The 16,087-nt window shown below is 42.4% G+C and overlaps 2 protein-coding genes across 3 annotated transcripts in view; both read right to left on the reverse strand.

Annotated features, from left to right (window-relative positions):
* The window catches only part of LOC309386969 (stimulated by retinoic acid gene 6 protein-like), a 48,898-nt gene extending 45,363 nt beyond the window's left edge, over positions 1 to 3,535 (reverse strand). The window contains exon 1 of one of the 2 annotated variants that reach the window (XR_014174520.1): positions 2,949 to 3,535. Coding sequence is in view for 1 of the 2 variants with exons in the window: in XM_081942985.1 (XP_081799111.1) it covers positions 2,949 to 2,971 (23 nt within the window). In the remaining variant the exon portion in view is untranslated. The remainder of the gene's footprint in view (positions 1 to 2,948) is intronic. The other variant, XM_081942985.1, reaches the window with a different exon arrangement.
* A 7,066-nt stretch (positions 3,536 to 10,601) lies between these two features.
* Positions 10,602 to 16,087, reverse strand: part of LOC309386970 (stimulated by retinoic acid gene 6 protein-like) — a 53,150-nt gene continuing 47,664 nt past the window's right edge. The window contains exons 16-18 of the mRNA XM_081942986.1: positions 14,236 to 14,399; positions 13,913 to 14,062; positions 10,602 to 11,396 (exon numbers count right to left, since the gene is read on the reverse strand). Of these exons, the coding sequence (XP_081799112.1) occupies positions 11,290 to 11,396; positions 13,913 to 14,062; positions 14,236 to 14,399 (421 nt within the window). The 3' untranslated portion in view covers positions 10,602 to 11,289. The remainder of the gene's footprint in view (positions 11,397 to 13,912; positions 14,063 to 14,235; positions 14,400 to 16,087) is intronic.

A 16,087-nucleotide genomic window follows, 5' to 3' on the forward strand; every position in this document is an offset into this window, starting at 1 on the left:
GGAAAACCACCTAGAGTCACTGCTGTCAGATGTATAGCTAGTTCAATTATTGGTTGCCTGATTGATTGGTTGACTGATTTATCTAACTAACCAACTTTACAGCTCCAGTATATTATTTGGAGTATTCACATATTTATTTCAAGGTGCAGAAATGGCATTCAAAATACAATGGCAGAGCAATCAAATGGAGATAATTTGCATTGGAGGGGATTTATGAGTAAAAATGGCACAGAGCTACTTCTCATTGCAAAACAAACAGGGCTTGGTTCACGCATTAAACTCAAACATATACTTTACAATTTGGCAATACAGCTGAACAGCTCATGACTTGTTTCCTGGCCTATCAAACTTCCTCAGTCCTACCTGAACATCAACTAAACCCTTCCACATAACAGTTTTCACTTTCACTGGCAATAATAATAATAATAATAATAATAATAATAATAATAATAATAATAATAATAATAATAATAATAATAATGATGAAGGAGGGAAGACAGGCCCTGAATCGGGAAGACAGGCCCTGAATCTTGGTTCAGACTTTGGTTCATTATAACATTGCAAAAGACTGGTCAAGGAAAAAGATATTTGCAGACAGAGGCAGGGTGAGATCAATGAGGCATAACATTTATATTTTTATCTGTATGTTCAGACAGACCATGAGGGGTGTATCCTGTTATCTGTCTAGGACAGGGGATAGTCCCGTGTTTGTCTCGCAGATGTTAAATGTTCCTTGACGTATTTTTATTCTCGGCTCTTTCTGTACTTTTCCATTTCTCCTTTTATCAATTTAGCAAATGTATGCCTGCATATATGCTTACGTCAAAATGACTATATAAGATTGTTGTTTGAGAATGTTCGGGGTTCAAACCCCCTTATGCTATTTTAGCTGTTTGAACCTGCGCAATAAACTTTCTTGCATTGCAAAGAGCTGGTCTTTGAGTCCTCAATTTCAACAACAACAACAACAACAACAACAACAATAACAATAATAATAATAATAATAATAATAATAATAATAATAATAATAGCAGAAGGCTTTTTAATCTGATTCTCAGGGAGAAAAGAGGCATTTTGGCAGTTCCTCATTTCTTCCATCAAAGATGTTTTTTCTATCTATTCAGTTACGTGTGAGAAGTTGTCCATGTATGTGTGTACAGCTGTGAGGGGGGGGGAAATATAGGTATTTTATTTTATTAAGAAAATTTACATAGCCGCCCAACTCAGGATAGGTAACCCTGGGAGGATTACATTTATAAAAAAATCTACTGCATAATAAAACCCAGGGAGGCATAGTGGTTAGAGTGCAGTACTTCAGGCTACTTCTGCTGATCACCGACTGACAGCAGTTTGGCAGATCGAATCTCATCAGGCTCAAGGTTGACTCAGCCTTCCATCCTTCCGAGGTGGGTAAAATGAGGAGCCAGATTGTTGGGGACAATAGGCTGACTCTGCAAACCGCTTGGAGCAGGCTGTAAAGCTCTATGAAGCAGTACATAAGTTTAAGTGCCATTGCTAATGCTATATGTAGTCCTCAACTTATAATAGTTCATTTAGGGACCATTCAAAGTTCCATTTTTCACACTTATAATGATTGCAGCATCCCCATGTCCACCTTTTCAAAATTTAGATGGTTGGCAACTGGTTCATACTTATGACTGGTGTTGCAGTGTCCTGGGGTCATGTGATCAGCTTTTGCAACCTTCTGACAAGCAAAGTCACTTAAAAACCTTGTTGCTAACTTAACATCTGAAGTGATTCACTCAACTGTTGCAAGGAATGTTGTAAAACTCACTGATCATTAACAAATGTTTCATATAGGAACACAAATGTTGAGCTCAATTGTGGTCGTAACTCGACAACTACCTGTACCCTTCTTTCACAGCTTAATTTTCATGGGCTTCAATGAGTTTGGTGCAATGCATTGCTGATTATCCTTAAATTATCCTGGTTTCACTATTGGATAACTTGTTTTTCAAACTTTTTCTTCTAAAAATGACTCTTTTGTAAATCTTTTAATCAGCTTGAGGATCTTGTGAATTGAATCTGGAGCCAGACTAGGGGAGGGGGAGACACTGTTTCAACCCTGGTAAAGCTAAATTTAAACCTGCATCATCATGGGCTAAGAATGGAATTTAGGCAATCAAGAGGCCCAACAGAAAAGAAAAGAAAAAAACAGGGTGCCAGAGCCTATTCTTGCTCTGGCTGCTGCAAATGGGCCAAGGCCCAACCCTAGGGTTTTCCTTGAAGATAGTCAAACTTAAAATAGAGATGGTAGCAGTGCATGTGCATGTCACACTAAGAGAGTGCTGCATTTTGATAGTGGGGGGAAACTCCAAGTCTCTGACAGCCCTTCTCCATTTTTCCATCTGTACCCTCCATTAGGGAGAAACCTAGGAAAGAGTTAAAAGCCTCTCCCCTCCCCTAAATTGTTTCAATTACACGCAAGGGGGGGAGGGAGAGAGAGACAAGCAGAGAGACAGACAGGGAGAAAAGCAACATCCTCCCGTCCGCTTTTATTTCGGTAATGCCATGCTGACCGTTTAACCAGATCTCAACTACACACCCTTTGTTGATTTGGGAGGCGGCTATTTTGTTTCCCCTCGCTTTTCTCTTTAACCTCCCCCCGTCCCACAAATTTAACCGGAACGGGAGGCCGTGGGATGAGGCGTTTCTTGCTTCAGATGCACAAGTGGCCTTAAAGCGCTTTGCCCCCCCTCCTCAGCCCCGAACCCGACAGCAGAGCGAAGCCCCCCCTCCCGCCCCCCAGGCTTCAATGTCCGGGCCGCGCGAACTCAACCCAAGAAATACAAAGGAGCAGATTGCAAAGGGGTGGCTGCAACTCGCCGCGCGGTTTTCCGTCCCAGCTTTTCCCACCAACGGACAACCGACCCAACTTTTTGGGTTCACCCCACTCCAGATCTGCCTCGGTCGCAACGTCCACTTACGCGAATTCCTCGCCGTCGGCCATGGTCTTGTAGAAGAAGGCTGGACGAGGAGATGCAGGATTGCAAAGGGAGACGCGGACCGCTTTTCTAAAGTTGGATTAAGGGAGCCGCGCTTATCAATCCGAAGTTGGTGCGCTCTCCGCCTAGCTAGCAACTTCAAGCTCTTGCTGCGTTCCTGACGTTCAAATGGTCGCTTCGGGCGGAGTTCCAGTCAGCCGAAAGAAATTAGCGGGGCGTAGTCAGGCATCTTTCATAGAAGCGATTTCCTCTCCCCTCCGCCCGCTGCGATTTCAACGCGAGTTGATCCCGGGGGGAATCGGGGGAAGTCTGGCTGTTTCTTCACGGGCACAGAAACGCTCCCGCACCGTCTTTCGGGGAGGGGGAGGATCCCTCCTGCAGATACACCTTCCCCAGCATGGGGCCTCCAGATGTATCCGGCTGCAACACCCCATCATCCCCAGCCACGGCAGGACGGACAAATTTTTATTTTATTTGTTTACTTAGCGGGTCTAACTAAAAATCAAAACATACGCGCGCTGAAATAAAGATTGCAGAACGATAACAAAACCAAATTTTAAAAAAAAAAATGTGTTTCTACTGGAAGGAAGAGGGATGGGCTCTAAGCAGGAATTTCAAACGTCTTTTTAAAATTTCTTTTAAATATAATAACAGAAAAAGGAACATAACACAAATATTTTTTTAAAAAAAAAACCTTTTAAAAAGTGAAAAAAATAGAAAAAATACAAAGTATACCATAAGAGTTATAATTCTGTATAGACGTATCTAAATATTATTAAAGTACATATATACAATATTTATTTCTAACACATTTGTGTATCTTTCATTCATCTTTAAACTACAGTATCAATGAGTTCCATATTTCATATTTGTCCATACAAAGTCTACATCTACAGGCTATCTGTTGATAGGTGGCAAGTGTAATCAAGTCTTCGTTCAGTGAATGAACCGTATATTTATCTTTCCAATGCTACAGTATCAGTCTTTTGGCCATAGCAAGGGCAAGCAGTATCCATTTACATTATTCCAGTTGTCAAATTCCATGTAATAGGAATACTCTGAAATTTTAACATTTGTTGCACACTCATATTTTTATAATCTACTATTTCCCCAAAATAGGACATTGTAAAAACATGCACTTTAAAAAAAAGCATTATCCTTATTACATCTCCAATAAAATGCTTCCTTAGACCTTTAAATATTATTTTTGTTATTTAAATCATACTTTACAAACTAACTAAACCCACCCCACAAAACGTCTTAAACAAAAAAGAGCCAGGAGTCCAAGAAGACAAAAACAGGAAGCATTTACAATATATAGTGTAAGAATTATTATTTTTTATTTTTGATTATAACCTTTTTATTATAAATACATAAGCAAGACAAAACATAAATTAAAACGACAAAGGAACAAAAGTTCCATCATACAGAAGTTCCGTATTGGTATGTCTTTATAACTGATGTTTTCCCTCCTTTATATTCATATCTTATATTCGTGATCCCCTTGTTCTTTTAATTATTTGTGTATACTATTTCATACATATATATACTTGACTGTTTATAACAAAATATCACTTTACATATATTGTACATTCTATACTTGCTGTCGCTTAGCTACTATATCTTAACATATCTTGACTATATCTTATCTTATCCTATAGTGTAAGAATTCTTAATAGCCACTATGTAAACATATAGGCAGAAGACTAAGAATGCATGTATGAATACCAGCAGAAGATACAATGAAAACACTTTAAGCAGATGAATAGATCCAACCATAGTTTCAATTGGAAAACTGAGCATCTTGGACCAAGCTAAATCCAAAAATGCTAGGGAGTTCCCGCAAGCTTGGCATTTAGACAAATCAGAATCAATAGAAATAAACCATGTTTTCACCCCATTACAAAGAGACGAAAAAACAAAGGAGGAAACAAAAAAAGGGGAACACATTCCCCACATCAGCCTAAACCCAGATAAGCAAGGATGAACATGGACCAAACACTCAAGTAGAAAACAGCACCCTAATCAAGGAACTATCTAGGAGAAATCCACGTAGCACTGATAATGTTACCTAGTCCGGTAATGAAATGTCTGCAAGCAAACAACAAAGCTCAAAGAATACCAAGAACTCTACAGAAAATAATCTTGCAGTCAGATCTTTCCCATTCCTGCTATGATTGACAGTACTTTTCTCAGTAGTACACAAAAGAGCAAACAGCAAAGATGTAGAAATCAATAAACCACTTTGTTTATTCTTTGTTGTGCACTTAGAATCAGGACAGCAGAAAGTCAAAACAGAGATTTGGTAGGGATCAACAATGTATGTACACATATTCAGTAATGTCACCTCTTTTTCAATCAGAAATGCTGAAGTGACAGGCAAATGTACAATCCACCAGAGACAAGCTTCCTCTGTTGAATGCTCCTTGTTCAAGAAGAAAGGAAGGAAAAGAAAACTCTGAAGATGAAAACTATCATCAGCAAAATGTTTTTGTTTTGCTTTTGCTCAGAAGCCTCATTAAAGAATTAGCTAAAAGCAAGCCTGGCCCATCCTCTTGCTAAATCAATTAGCCACTTAAACAAACCCATTTGTCACACCACCTTTTTCAATAATGGATTATTAGACTCTTAGGCTATACACCTAAACAATTCGTAGCACTACGGGACACCACAGTGCAAAATATATTAGGATATTTTGGTAACACATTGAAGTGCAGAAGAGAATCACCTCATATGAACTTTTTCTCTGTTCCTTGCCAGCTTTCTTTCACTAGAGGCAGCCTCCAGTCTGTGAGGTATTTTATCTGTACGAAAGCAACTCCACTGAATTACAGTTGGAGAGCCACAGATAAATCAAGAAATAAATCTCATGGCTTCTAGTGAGAAGCACATATACATTCACTGTTACATACAAGATGTACTTTGTACAGATGGTAAATTGTTCCAGATTTGTTTTATGACAGGGGATAGGAAAAGAAAGAAACAGGAAAAACATAAAATAATTAGCTATATTTTTTCTACTTTACATACAGTAATCTTATTTTCTTGGGGAAAAATAAAGGATATTTAATCAGATTTGCCTTCAAAAGGGGCAACTCTAAAAGGATACAAAAATTTCATTGTTTCTGTTTATAACTTTGCATTACAATGAAAAATTAAAGAGCAGGAGACAGAAAATGATTCAATTTTTAAAAATCTGAAGGGCAGAGGTTTTTGAAATAAAAGATTGTCCTTTCTAATAAAGGAAGCATGGTCACTAAATCTATAGCTACCTTTTCTAACATCAGGTCGTCTTGATGTTTTGCATTCTAGTTAATATAATTCTTAGTCAACCTGATTGTGGGTTGTTAATGGAATACCTCATAGGATTGCAGCCATTGTCTTTCCTAACACAATTGTCTTATCTCCCATTCAGCAGTGGAAGAAGCTTTTGATTGCTTTTCAGAACTGTCTGCCAATGATAGCCCGCCTCTCCCTTTTCATGTTTGATGGTATACTAACTGAATACCCGTGCTCCGCTATGAAACTATGTGATCGGGCTTGATAAAATCAACACTAACAGCTTGAAAATTAATGAGTAGTTACCATCAGCCTCTCCTATCCCCTTCTCTCCCTCAGACTTGCCCCACAGAAACCTCTCCAATCTTATCACCTTCTCTTCCTCAGGCTCCTCTCCAAATTCCCAGCCAGCAGGCCAAATGAGTCATTCACTTGCCACGCCCGTCCAAGTTTTCAGGTTGGATGAGGGAGTCCTTAGCATCTAACTCCTTAGATTCATAGCATGTTAATAATAATAATATAAAAAATAATAATGATGTGATGGTCATTTCGAAAAATCCTTTCTAAGCAAGCACCTAGAAGCCAAGAGGAACATATGTGCTACATTTCAAATTTGTAATCTTTACAGTTCTGGAGATTTCGTGATGTCGCATGAGTGATTTTTGCTTTTATATATATGAATAAGACCACTGAGGACAGAAGTGGTTTTATTGTTGGCTTTGAGGTATGTATAATTGTAAAAATGATTAACCTGAATTGCTTCCTCTCCCACCCCTGAAATGTGGTTTAAAGTTGGTCTTTCTCCTTAAAATATATGTCTGAAATACTGTGGCTAAATTGCTTTTGTTCTAAGAAATTAGCAGAGCCACACCCAGTTTCACCGCATTTCCTGATTAGATTATTTTGGGGGTTGCAAGTCCACAAACCTCAAGGGTTCCCAGCATGACAACATCCTTAGAATAGAATGGCTTCAGTTTCCATCTATGGAATAACTCCTTGGTCTACAAAATTGAATGGGTGGAGCTAGTTAGAATACCCCTAAGGGAAAGCAGACATACTAGTTTAAATCAAATCGGTTATCACCCTAGAGCAGGGGTGGGTTTCAAAATTTTTTAGAACCTCTTCTGTAGGTGTGGCCTGCTTTGTGGGAGTGGCTTGCCAGCCCTGTGACTGGGTGGGCTTGGCCAACTTGTAAAATGTGGTGAAACTCACTTAACAACGCTCTTGCTTAGCAACCAAAATGTTGGCTCAGAAACTCTGGCATTTGAAGCACGCAAGTCTTAAAGCTGTCAAGTTACAAGACCCTTGCACCCCTAACCCTTTAGAAAAAAAAAACCAGGGGTGTTTGACAGCTTTAAGACTTGTGGACTTCAACTCCCAGAATTCCTCCTCTCGCTCTTCATCTTGATGATGTGCGGATGGGCAGGGGGGGGAGGGAGCTGGAACCGGTTCTAAACGGCACTGTAGATTTGTGGAACCTCTTCTATAGAAGAGGTTAGAACTGGCAGGAACCCACCCCTGTCCTAGAGTTCTCTGCAATTCTTTGCTTGGAATATAGTGGCAAAGGAAGGGCCCTGCTAGAGAATTAACTGACCTCCATAAAGGTCTTTCCAATCTATATTAGGGATTTTAGAGACCTTCCAAATGCAGCCTGCCCAATCCTGGTTTTTTTTATTATTATTATGTAGGAGTACTCTTTCAAGATTTCCCATTAAAAAACATAGTTTTTTGCCATAGTGACTTAATACAACCAAAACCCAAAAGAGAGTGAAAGTTATCTTAAGTCCTAAAACAATCTTAAAACAAGCATATACTCATTAGAACCCACACAAATAAATGCTGGGTCAAGATGAGCAATGGAGGGGGGGGAGACCCTATTGCGATTATTTTAAAGGTAAGCCTCATCTTCTACTGGAATGATCAAGCAAGGCCAAATCTTTTTTATAATGAATTTAATTTGAGTGTAATATACTGTACTATTCTCATGTGTTTCTGTACAAATGGAATAAAAAGCTATGGGGACTTTTATTTTCATCTACCCAATGTGTTCGTGAGTTGTTTTTTAAAGAAGAAAATAAGACATACATAACAGTTCTAAGACCTTTCTTCCCTTGCATATAACTTTGGCACAGATATGTCTTCTTCTTTTTTTCCCCTTCCTTTCTTTCCTTTCTTTCTTCCTTCCTTCCCTCTTTCTTTCTTTCCTACATCTCTATTATATTTTTATTTCATCCCCAGTACATGAATGAGACAGGAATAAGTCATGTTTTTGTATATTGGTATTAAACAGCATTTTCTCTTTAATTGTATACCATCCAAAGACAACATCAACATATGTACAGTAAGTTGGGCTTTGTCATCCACGACCTTTACCTTCATGTCTGAATAGTTTTCTGCAAATTCAAAGATGGATACAGATCCCTCCATCTCAGAGGAGGGCCTATTTCAGTTTATAGTTGTATATTTATTTCTTATCAACTATCCAATTACCTTACATGGGGGGAAAAAACCATTCTATCACCTCACAGATTGGCTGTTGAAATGAGCTGCTGTAGGCAAATAACAATAGCAATAGCACTTAGATTTACCCTGTTTCCCGAAAATAAGACCTCCCCGGATAATAAGCCCAATCCGGCTTTTGAGCGCATGCTCTAAAATAAGCCCTCCCCTGGAAATATTGCAACACAGCAGCAGCCATGAGGTGACCATGCTCGCTGCCTCCTGCATCTCAAAAATAATGAGACCTCCCCAAAAATAAGCCCAAGTGCTTATTTTGGGGGTCAAAAGAAAATAAGACCCTGTCTTATTTTGGGAGAAACACAATATATACCGCTTCACAGTGCTATACCCCAGCAATCTGGGTCCTCATTTTATTGAGTATGGAAGGATAGAAGGCTGAGTCAACCATGAGCAGGTGAGAATTGAACTGCCGAACTACAGACAGCCAGCAGGCAGCAGAGGTGGCATGCAGTACTGCATTCTAACCACTGTGCCACCATGGCAAATAACCTCTATTTAGGAAGTTTCTGCATTCTGAAGAAATTCCTGAAGGACATCTTCCATTATCCATGATTACTGGACATGTCTATGGAGAGGATTGGGGTTGATCTTCAACAGCATCTGAATGGCATATTGAATTTCCCTGATCCTGCTTTATAGCTTCTGTATATAAGAATCATATTATGGCATATGCACATACTCCTTCAAAGTTCAAATCTTTAATGCAGTGATAGACCTTATAGATCTTACACTGAAGGAGGATGGGGTACACAAGACAAAAAGTATAAAGGATACAACAAAATCTAATTGAAAAGAAAAACAATGCTAAAATGTATAAAAATAATATATTTTTAAGAAATCTAAAGGGAGGTGTAGAACTATTAGATCAATATGAGGGAACATACAATTTAGTATATGGCCAACTGAATCTATCACAGTACAAAGCACTTTTGAATAACTAAATGGCCATTAAGACTAGTGTATGGCATAGATCATCTGACAGATTTTAAGCACTGCTGGGAAAAGCCTGGCAACATTTCATTGTTAGCAGGGTTATTATCTGAAAGTAGCAGGGAGCTGTAATTTGGGTATTTATGCAATAATGGTGAGATGAGCCAAATATGAATGTCTCTATAGTACCGGCAATAGGAGATGTTCTCTTGCTTCTACAGGGTCAGAATCATAGGGGCCTGTCTCTCTAGGTAGCGGATCTTCCTGTATCGGCTTTCAAGGACACCTGAGGGGAAGGTATGACATTGTGTCAGAATAGGGGCCCTTTGGTGTTTAGGTACTTTGAGGTTAGTTAAGTGTGCCATAAGGGAGGCAGAGTGCATTGGCGCTCTGTGCCTGCTACATACTGTTTAATGAGTGCTTTGGCTTGATCATCTCCCATGCCGAGTAAAAGACCTGGACAGAAGAGCAAAGCTGCGATTTTAGTTGCCAAAGCCTTCTCCTACATGGACTCAAAATCATTCCTCATAATTAATGGAAAATTAATGGCCAAGGAGAAAAGGGTATAATCTGATTCAATCGTTGAGCACGGTCGTCCATACTGAAATTTCATTGAGGCCCGTCTCCAGTTTCACACTGGTATTAGAGACATAGTTGGGGATTTGTCTTACAAATTTGGGTTTAATGGTGCAAAATTGGAGAAGGGAGCCGGATAGAGATACACATTTGGTTTCCTGTCACCCCAAAACATTCTGTCAACTGATGTTCAAAACGTTTATTCTACCTCAAACAGAAAGCAGCCCCCAGTAACATTCCTACTGCTATTCTCTGGAAAGTCTGCTAAAGAAAATCCCAGCCTGATTTCCAACTGGAGGATACACACAAGCTATTAAAGCAAATAAATTTTATTAGATATTTTAAGACAAAGATAAAAATTTACCAAGAATTAATATAAATTATAAAAGAGAGAGGGGGGAAGGGAGGGAGGGAGGGAGGGAGGGAGGAAGGAAGGAGCCAAAGGTGCAACAATAAAAAATGAACAGAAACAGAAGTGGCTTCCAATTTTCTTTACAGTAATTACAAGCACCAATACAAAATTACCACTATGGTTACAAAGGAAAAAATGTCTCTTTTTATCATTATCTATTTTTTTAATCATCAAAATCATAAATTACAATTTCTTTTCGTCTGTTCCCCCCCCCAAAAAAAAAGTTAGGAGTTTTCAGTCAATAATAAGTGTTGATATTGTCTTTTCACTAATTAAGGAAGTTAATTTCGCCATCATTGCAAATTCTGTCATCTTCACTAACCTTTCCTGCGTTGTGGGTTATGCTGAATCTTTTCCTTTTTGCACATCTACTAATCACACTGCAGTTATCATATAGAGGAACTGGGATTGAATACAGTACAGTAATATAATAAATACTCGCCATGCTGCAAGTGTTCATTTAGGAAACAAATGAATATGTCAGCAAGCCCTTCCTGGTCACAACTTGGATCAAACACTAAATTGTTGCTGGCCACAGAGGCACCTATATGCTCTTAGCATATTGAGCACCCGTTGTCAAAAAGAGAAAAGATTTGATCCGTCCACTTAATAAGAGAGAGGTTTTAGCTTCCGGATTTTTTGGACACTGGGGTTATTCAGAAGTGTATAGAGCAGGAACCATCTTATCCTGGCTTTGCTAGACGCTCTGGGAACTAAAAAAAAAAAGAAACCAGCATTAATTTTTGCCATGTTTAGCAGTGCATTGCATTTCAGTTCATCCCTTTTTGCCAACGAATTGATCTTAATGCATTTTGGAATGCATTGGGGGGGGGGGGAATTGCAGTTTATATTTTTTTAATACAAAGTATAAAGCTTTGGGGAGAAAGGAAATAGATCAATACAACATCTCTAGAGTCTTGCACAAGTGTTATATCTCACTATCTTAACAACTCCACCCTGCAAAAAAATGCTACACCCTCAGATAAACAAAATTTGGAGGTAGTGATGTTGTCACAAATGTCTGAACAGATAACCTTCAGAAAGCTATTCCTGAAATCCCGTGTGCATGATAGCATAGATACCTGAAACAGAAACTTCTAATAAAGTATGTGGACCAGGGACGTGAGGTCAGGGGAGGCAGGGGAGGCAGAGCCTCACCTCTCTTCATGAAATAATAGTATATAATATAATTTCTGCCTCCGCCCTCCGCAGCTCCCGGGCGCGCCCGGACGGAGGTAGCCAGAATGGCGCCGAGGCAGTCCGGCGGGCGAGCGACCGAGGATCAGGCTGCCTCGCTCACTCTTTCGTCCGCCCGGACCGCCTCGGCGTCGCTGTGGCTACATCCGTCTGGCCGCGCCCGGGAGCTGCGGAGGGCAGAGGCAGAAATGTTGTCGGCACTCCCGGATGACGAAGGCACGAAAGCGACTGGGTCACGACGAGAACCTTCCTGCCTCTGCTGGACTTTGCATGCAGTCGCGAGGAGCGCGCAAAGTCCAGCAGAGGCAGGAAGGTTCTCGTCGTAACCCAGTCGCTTTCGTGGACTGCGGAGCGCGAGCCAGCGGAGCATGCTCAGGAAGGCGGGGAATGGGATCACGTGTGCTGGAGGCTGAGGCAGCCTGAGCCTCCAGCACACGTGGTCCCATTCCCCGCATTCCTGATGACGTCACCAGCCTCACCAGCCATAAACCTCACTGCACGTCACTGATGTGGACATAGTTTTATCTTCGTAATAGAAGCCTGTGCAAACTTTCATCAAACCGTTGATGAAATGGAAATGTTTAGTTATGGAGCCCTCCTTCACGAGTTCTCCAAATGAAAACAATCTGCGATGTTCAGAGCTTCTTCCCCAGAAGTGAAGATTCTATTTTAACCTGCCCTATATCTTCTATATTGCTTAACATCCCAACAGCATTGTTCCCTCTAAGGTGCGCGGCTGCGCGCCCGCGCAGGTGGCAAGAAAACACCGCGCAGCAGTTTCCAACTACCACGAAGTGTTTTGTACTATCACAGGCGTCGGAGGCTGGGGAGGTGCAGGCAGCTAGAACTGGCCGCCCACAAAGGACCTCCCCGGACTTGTTTTGATGAGCTTGGGGTGACTGAGTTCAGGAAAGGAAGCCTGGGGAGGTCCTTTGTGGGCGGGCAATCCTAGCTGCTTGCGCCCGGCGCTGTGGCTAAAATAAACCCCCAAAGCCTTTTCAAACCTCCCGCCGGCGCCGGCGCCCGTGGTAGCGGCACCTCCCCCTCTGTTCGGAGCACCTGAGCTGAGCCCTGCGTTACCCCTGCTGCCCCCTCCTCCTCTGCTGTGCTTTTGAGGAGCCATGAGGCCGCGGGAGCCAGTAGGAAGGCGGCAGAGGGGGGCGGGAGCAGGGGGAAAAAAGCCTCATGGCTTCTCAAAAGCACGGCGGCGGCGGAGAAGGCAGCAGGGGTAACGCGGTGCCCAGCTCAGGTGCTCCGAGTGGAGGGGGAAGCCAGCGGGAGCTTTGGCAGCTTCACTCCAAATGTGGTGGTGCCGTTTGAGGAGGAGGAGGAGGAGGCAGCTGTTATTCTGGTGGCGGCAGGGGCTCATCGTCGGCATGTTCAGCAGCAGCCCTGCCCCCTGTGAAAAAAACCGAAGATGGATCCACGCAGATGACGTCGCCGCAACATGACTGGAGGAGGAATTCTGGGAGTTGAAGTCCACAAGTCTTCAAGCTGTCAGGTTTGAAGACCCTGGGTTTTTTTTCTAAAGGGTTAGGGGTGCAAGGGTCTTGCAACTTGACAGCTTTAAGACTTGCATGCTTCAATGCCAGAGTTCCTGAGCCAACATGATTGGAGGAGGAATTCTGGGAGTTGAAGTCCACAAGTCTTAAAGCTGTCAGGTTTGAAGACCCCTTGGGTTTTTTTTCCTAAAGGGTTAGGAAAATGCAAGGATCTTGTAACTTGACAGCTTTAAGACTTGCATGCTTCAAATGCCAGAGTTTCTGACCCAACATTTTGGTTGCTAAGCAGGAGTGTTGTTAAGTGATACTATATAACACTTTTAATTAAGCGGGTACCTTGAATAAACATAACTTTGAGTTTCAAATAATACTGATTTTGTTGTTGTCTTAGGTGACACCTGTGAAAAATATTCAGGTACTGCTCAGGCATAAAAATGTGCCGCTCAAACACTATACTTTTCTGCTCACACTGAAAAAAAATTAGAGGGAACATTGCCCAACAGGCCATGTGGCCTCTGATTCAAGCTTACCTATTTCCAAAGGCTTACACATAGAAGAGTATGAATCGGCAAACAGCCTTTTCTGTTTGAGTTTGTCGCAAAGGATTTGGCAGAAGCACACAAGGATGGGGTTTGTGTGATAGTGGTCCAGAAAAAGCATTCCAATCCAAACTGTGTAACCTGTAGAAAAATCATGAGTATTTCTTTTTTGCGTATTAAATGCAGCTTCTGGTTCTCCCATCCCACCCACTCCTTCTCCAAGGCTTGAAACAAAGATGCTAATGAGTGGGAAATCCAATTCTGTTATGTACAAGTAGATAAGGTCTCCTCTGCAAAGTCCTTCCAATGCTTACCTGCATCGCATTGTTCATAACCTTTTGGCATTACTGGCCTATCTATCCGTCCAACCAGCCAGACCCCAAGAATGATGCTGCGGAACAGTCTCATCAGACAGGAAGTTAAGCCCACGGCCACCGAATGGAAGAATAAAAAATAACTGAAGTTTGCGAAGACTCTCCTGCAAAACAAGAGGCTACCACTGAGAAGTCTCATGCTTACTCTCCAACTTCAGAGGCAGAAACAGATAAATTTGCTTTTAAACTCAGTCATCAGCTGTGCTAGGATTTGGAAGCAGATACTTCTCCCAATGGGGTTTTACCAAAAATTTAGTAGTTCTACCACCGCTCAGTTGAGGAAGTATATAATAAGTTGTACTTGTAAAAGTTATAATACTTTACTGAGCCTATGAGAAGAGGAATAAGATTTATTTACAAGTCCCACCAATGAGATAAATGCAAACACATAAACGTATTTCATTGAATTGCAATTAGCCTACAAATTGCAACATTGTTCCTCCACCTGGAGGAAAATGACTATCTAGACCCGTGCCAGTCCGGTTTCCGACCCGGGCACAGCACGGAGACGGCCTTGGTCACGTTGGTTGATGATCTCTGGAGAGCTAAGGATAGGGGTTGTTCCTCTATCCTGGTTCTGTTAGATCTCTCAGCGGCTTTCGATACCATCGACCATGGTATCCTATTGCGCTGGCTGGAGGGGCTGGGAGTAAGAGGCACCGTTTTACGGTGGTTCTGCTCCTACCTCTCCGACCGGACGCAATGTGTGTTGGCAGGGGAGCAGCGGTCGACCCTGAGGCCACTCACTTGTGGGGTGCCACAGGGGTCGGTCCTCTCGCCTCTCCTGTTCAACACATATATGAAACCGCTGCATGAGATCATCCGTGGTTTTGGGGTGGGATACCATCTGTACGCTGATGATACTCAGCTGTACATTTCCACCCCGAACCACCCCAACGAGGCCGTTGACGTGATGTCCCGGTGTCTGGAAGCCGTACGGGTCTGGATGGGAGACAACAGACTTAAACTCAACCCCTCCAAGACGGAGTGGCTGTGGCTACCGGCCCCTCAGTTCAACCAGCTGACCCTATCGCTGGCCATTGGGGGCAACCAACTGGCCCCCGTGGAACGGGCGCGCAACTTGGACGTCCTCCTAGATGCCCGGCTGTCTATGGATGACCATGTGGCAGCCGTGGCAAGGGGGGCATTCCACCAGGTTCACCTGGTGCGCCAATTGCGTCCCCTATTGGACCGGGATGCCCTTCGCACAGTCACTCATGCGCTGGTGACATCTCATCTGGACTACTGCAATGCTCTTTACATGGGGCTTCCCTTGAGATGCACCCGAGGACTGCAGTTGCTCCAGAACGCGGCCACGCGGGCAGTGATAGGGAGTACGAGGTACTCCCATGTGACACCACTCCTGCGCGAGCTCCACTGGCTCCCTGTAGTCTTTCAGGTGCATTTCAAGGTTTTGATTACTATCTTTAAAGCGCTCCATGGCACAGGACCTAGCTATTTACGGGATCGTATCCTGCCCCATACATCCCTGCGACCAATTCGCTCTCACAGGGAGGGACTTCTCCGGGTGCCGTCCACCAAGCAATGCCAGAGGGCGCCGCTGAGGGGCAGGGCCTTCTCTGTGATGGGCCCAGCCCTCTGGAATGACCTCCCCCCCGACATCAGGACAACAACCGATCTCCGCTCCTTCCGCATGAAACTCAAGACCCACCTGTTCCGACTAGCCGGCCTGGCTTGAATTATAGCTATTCTAATCCCTCTGGATACAATTTTAAATTAGGTTTGACTCTGGGTGTTTTAATTGTTTTTTAATTGCTTTTTTGCTGTTTTA

Source organism: Natrix helvetica, assembly GCF_964273705.1.
Source record: "Natrix helvetica genome assembly, chromosome: 2".
In the NCBI taxonomy this organism is placed as follows: domain Eukaryota; kingdom Metazoa; phylum Chordata; class Lepidosauria; order Squamata; family Natricidae; genus Natrix; species Natrix helvetica.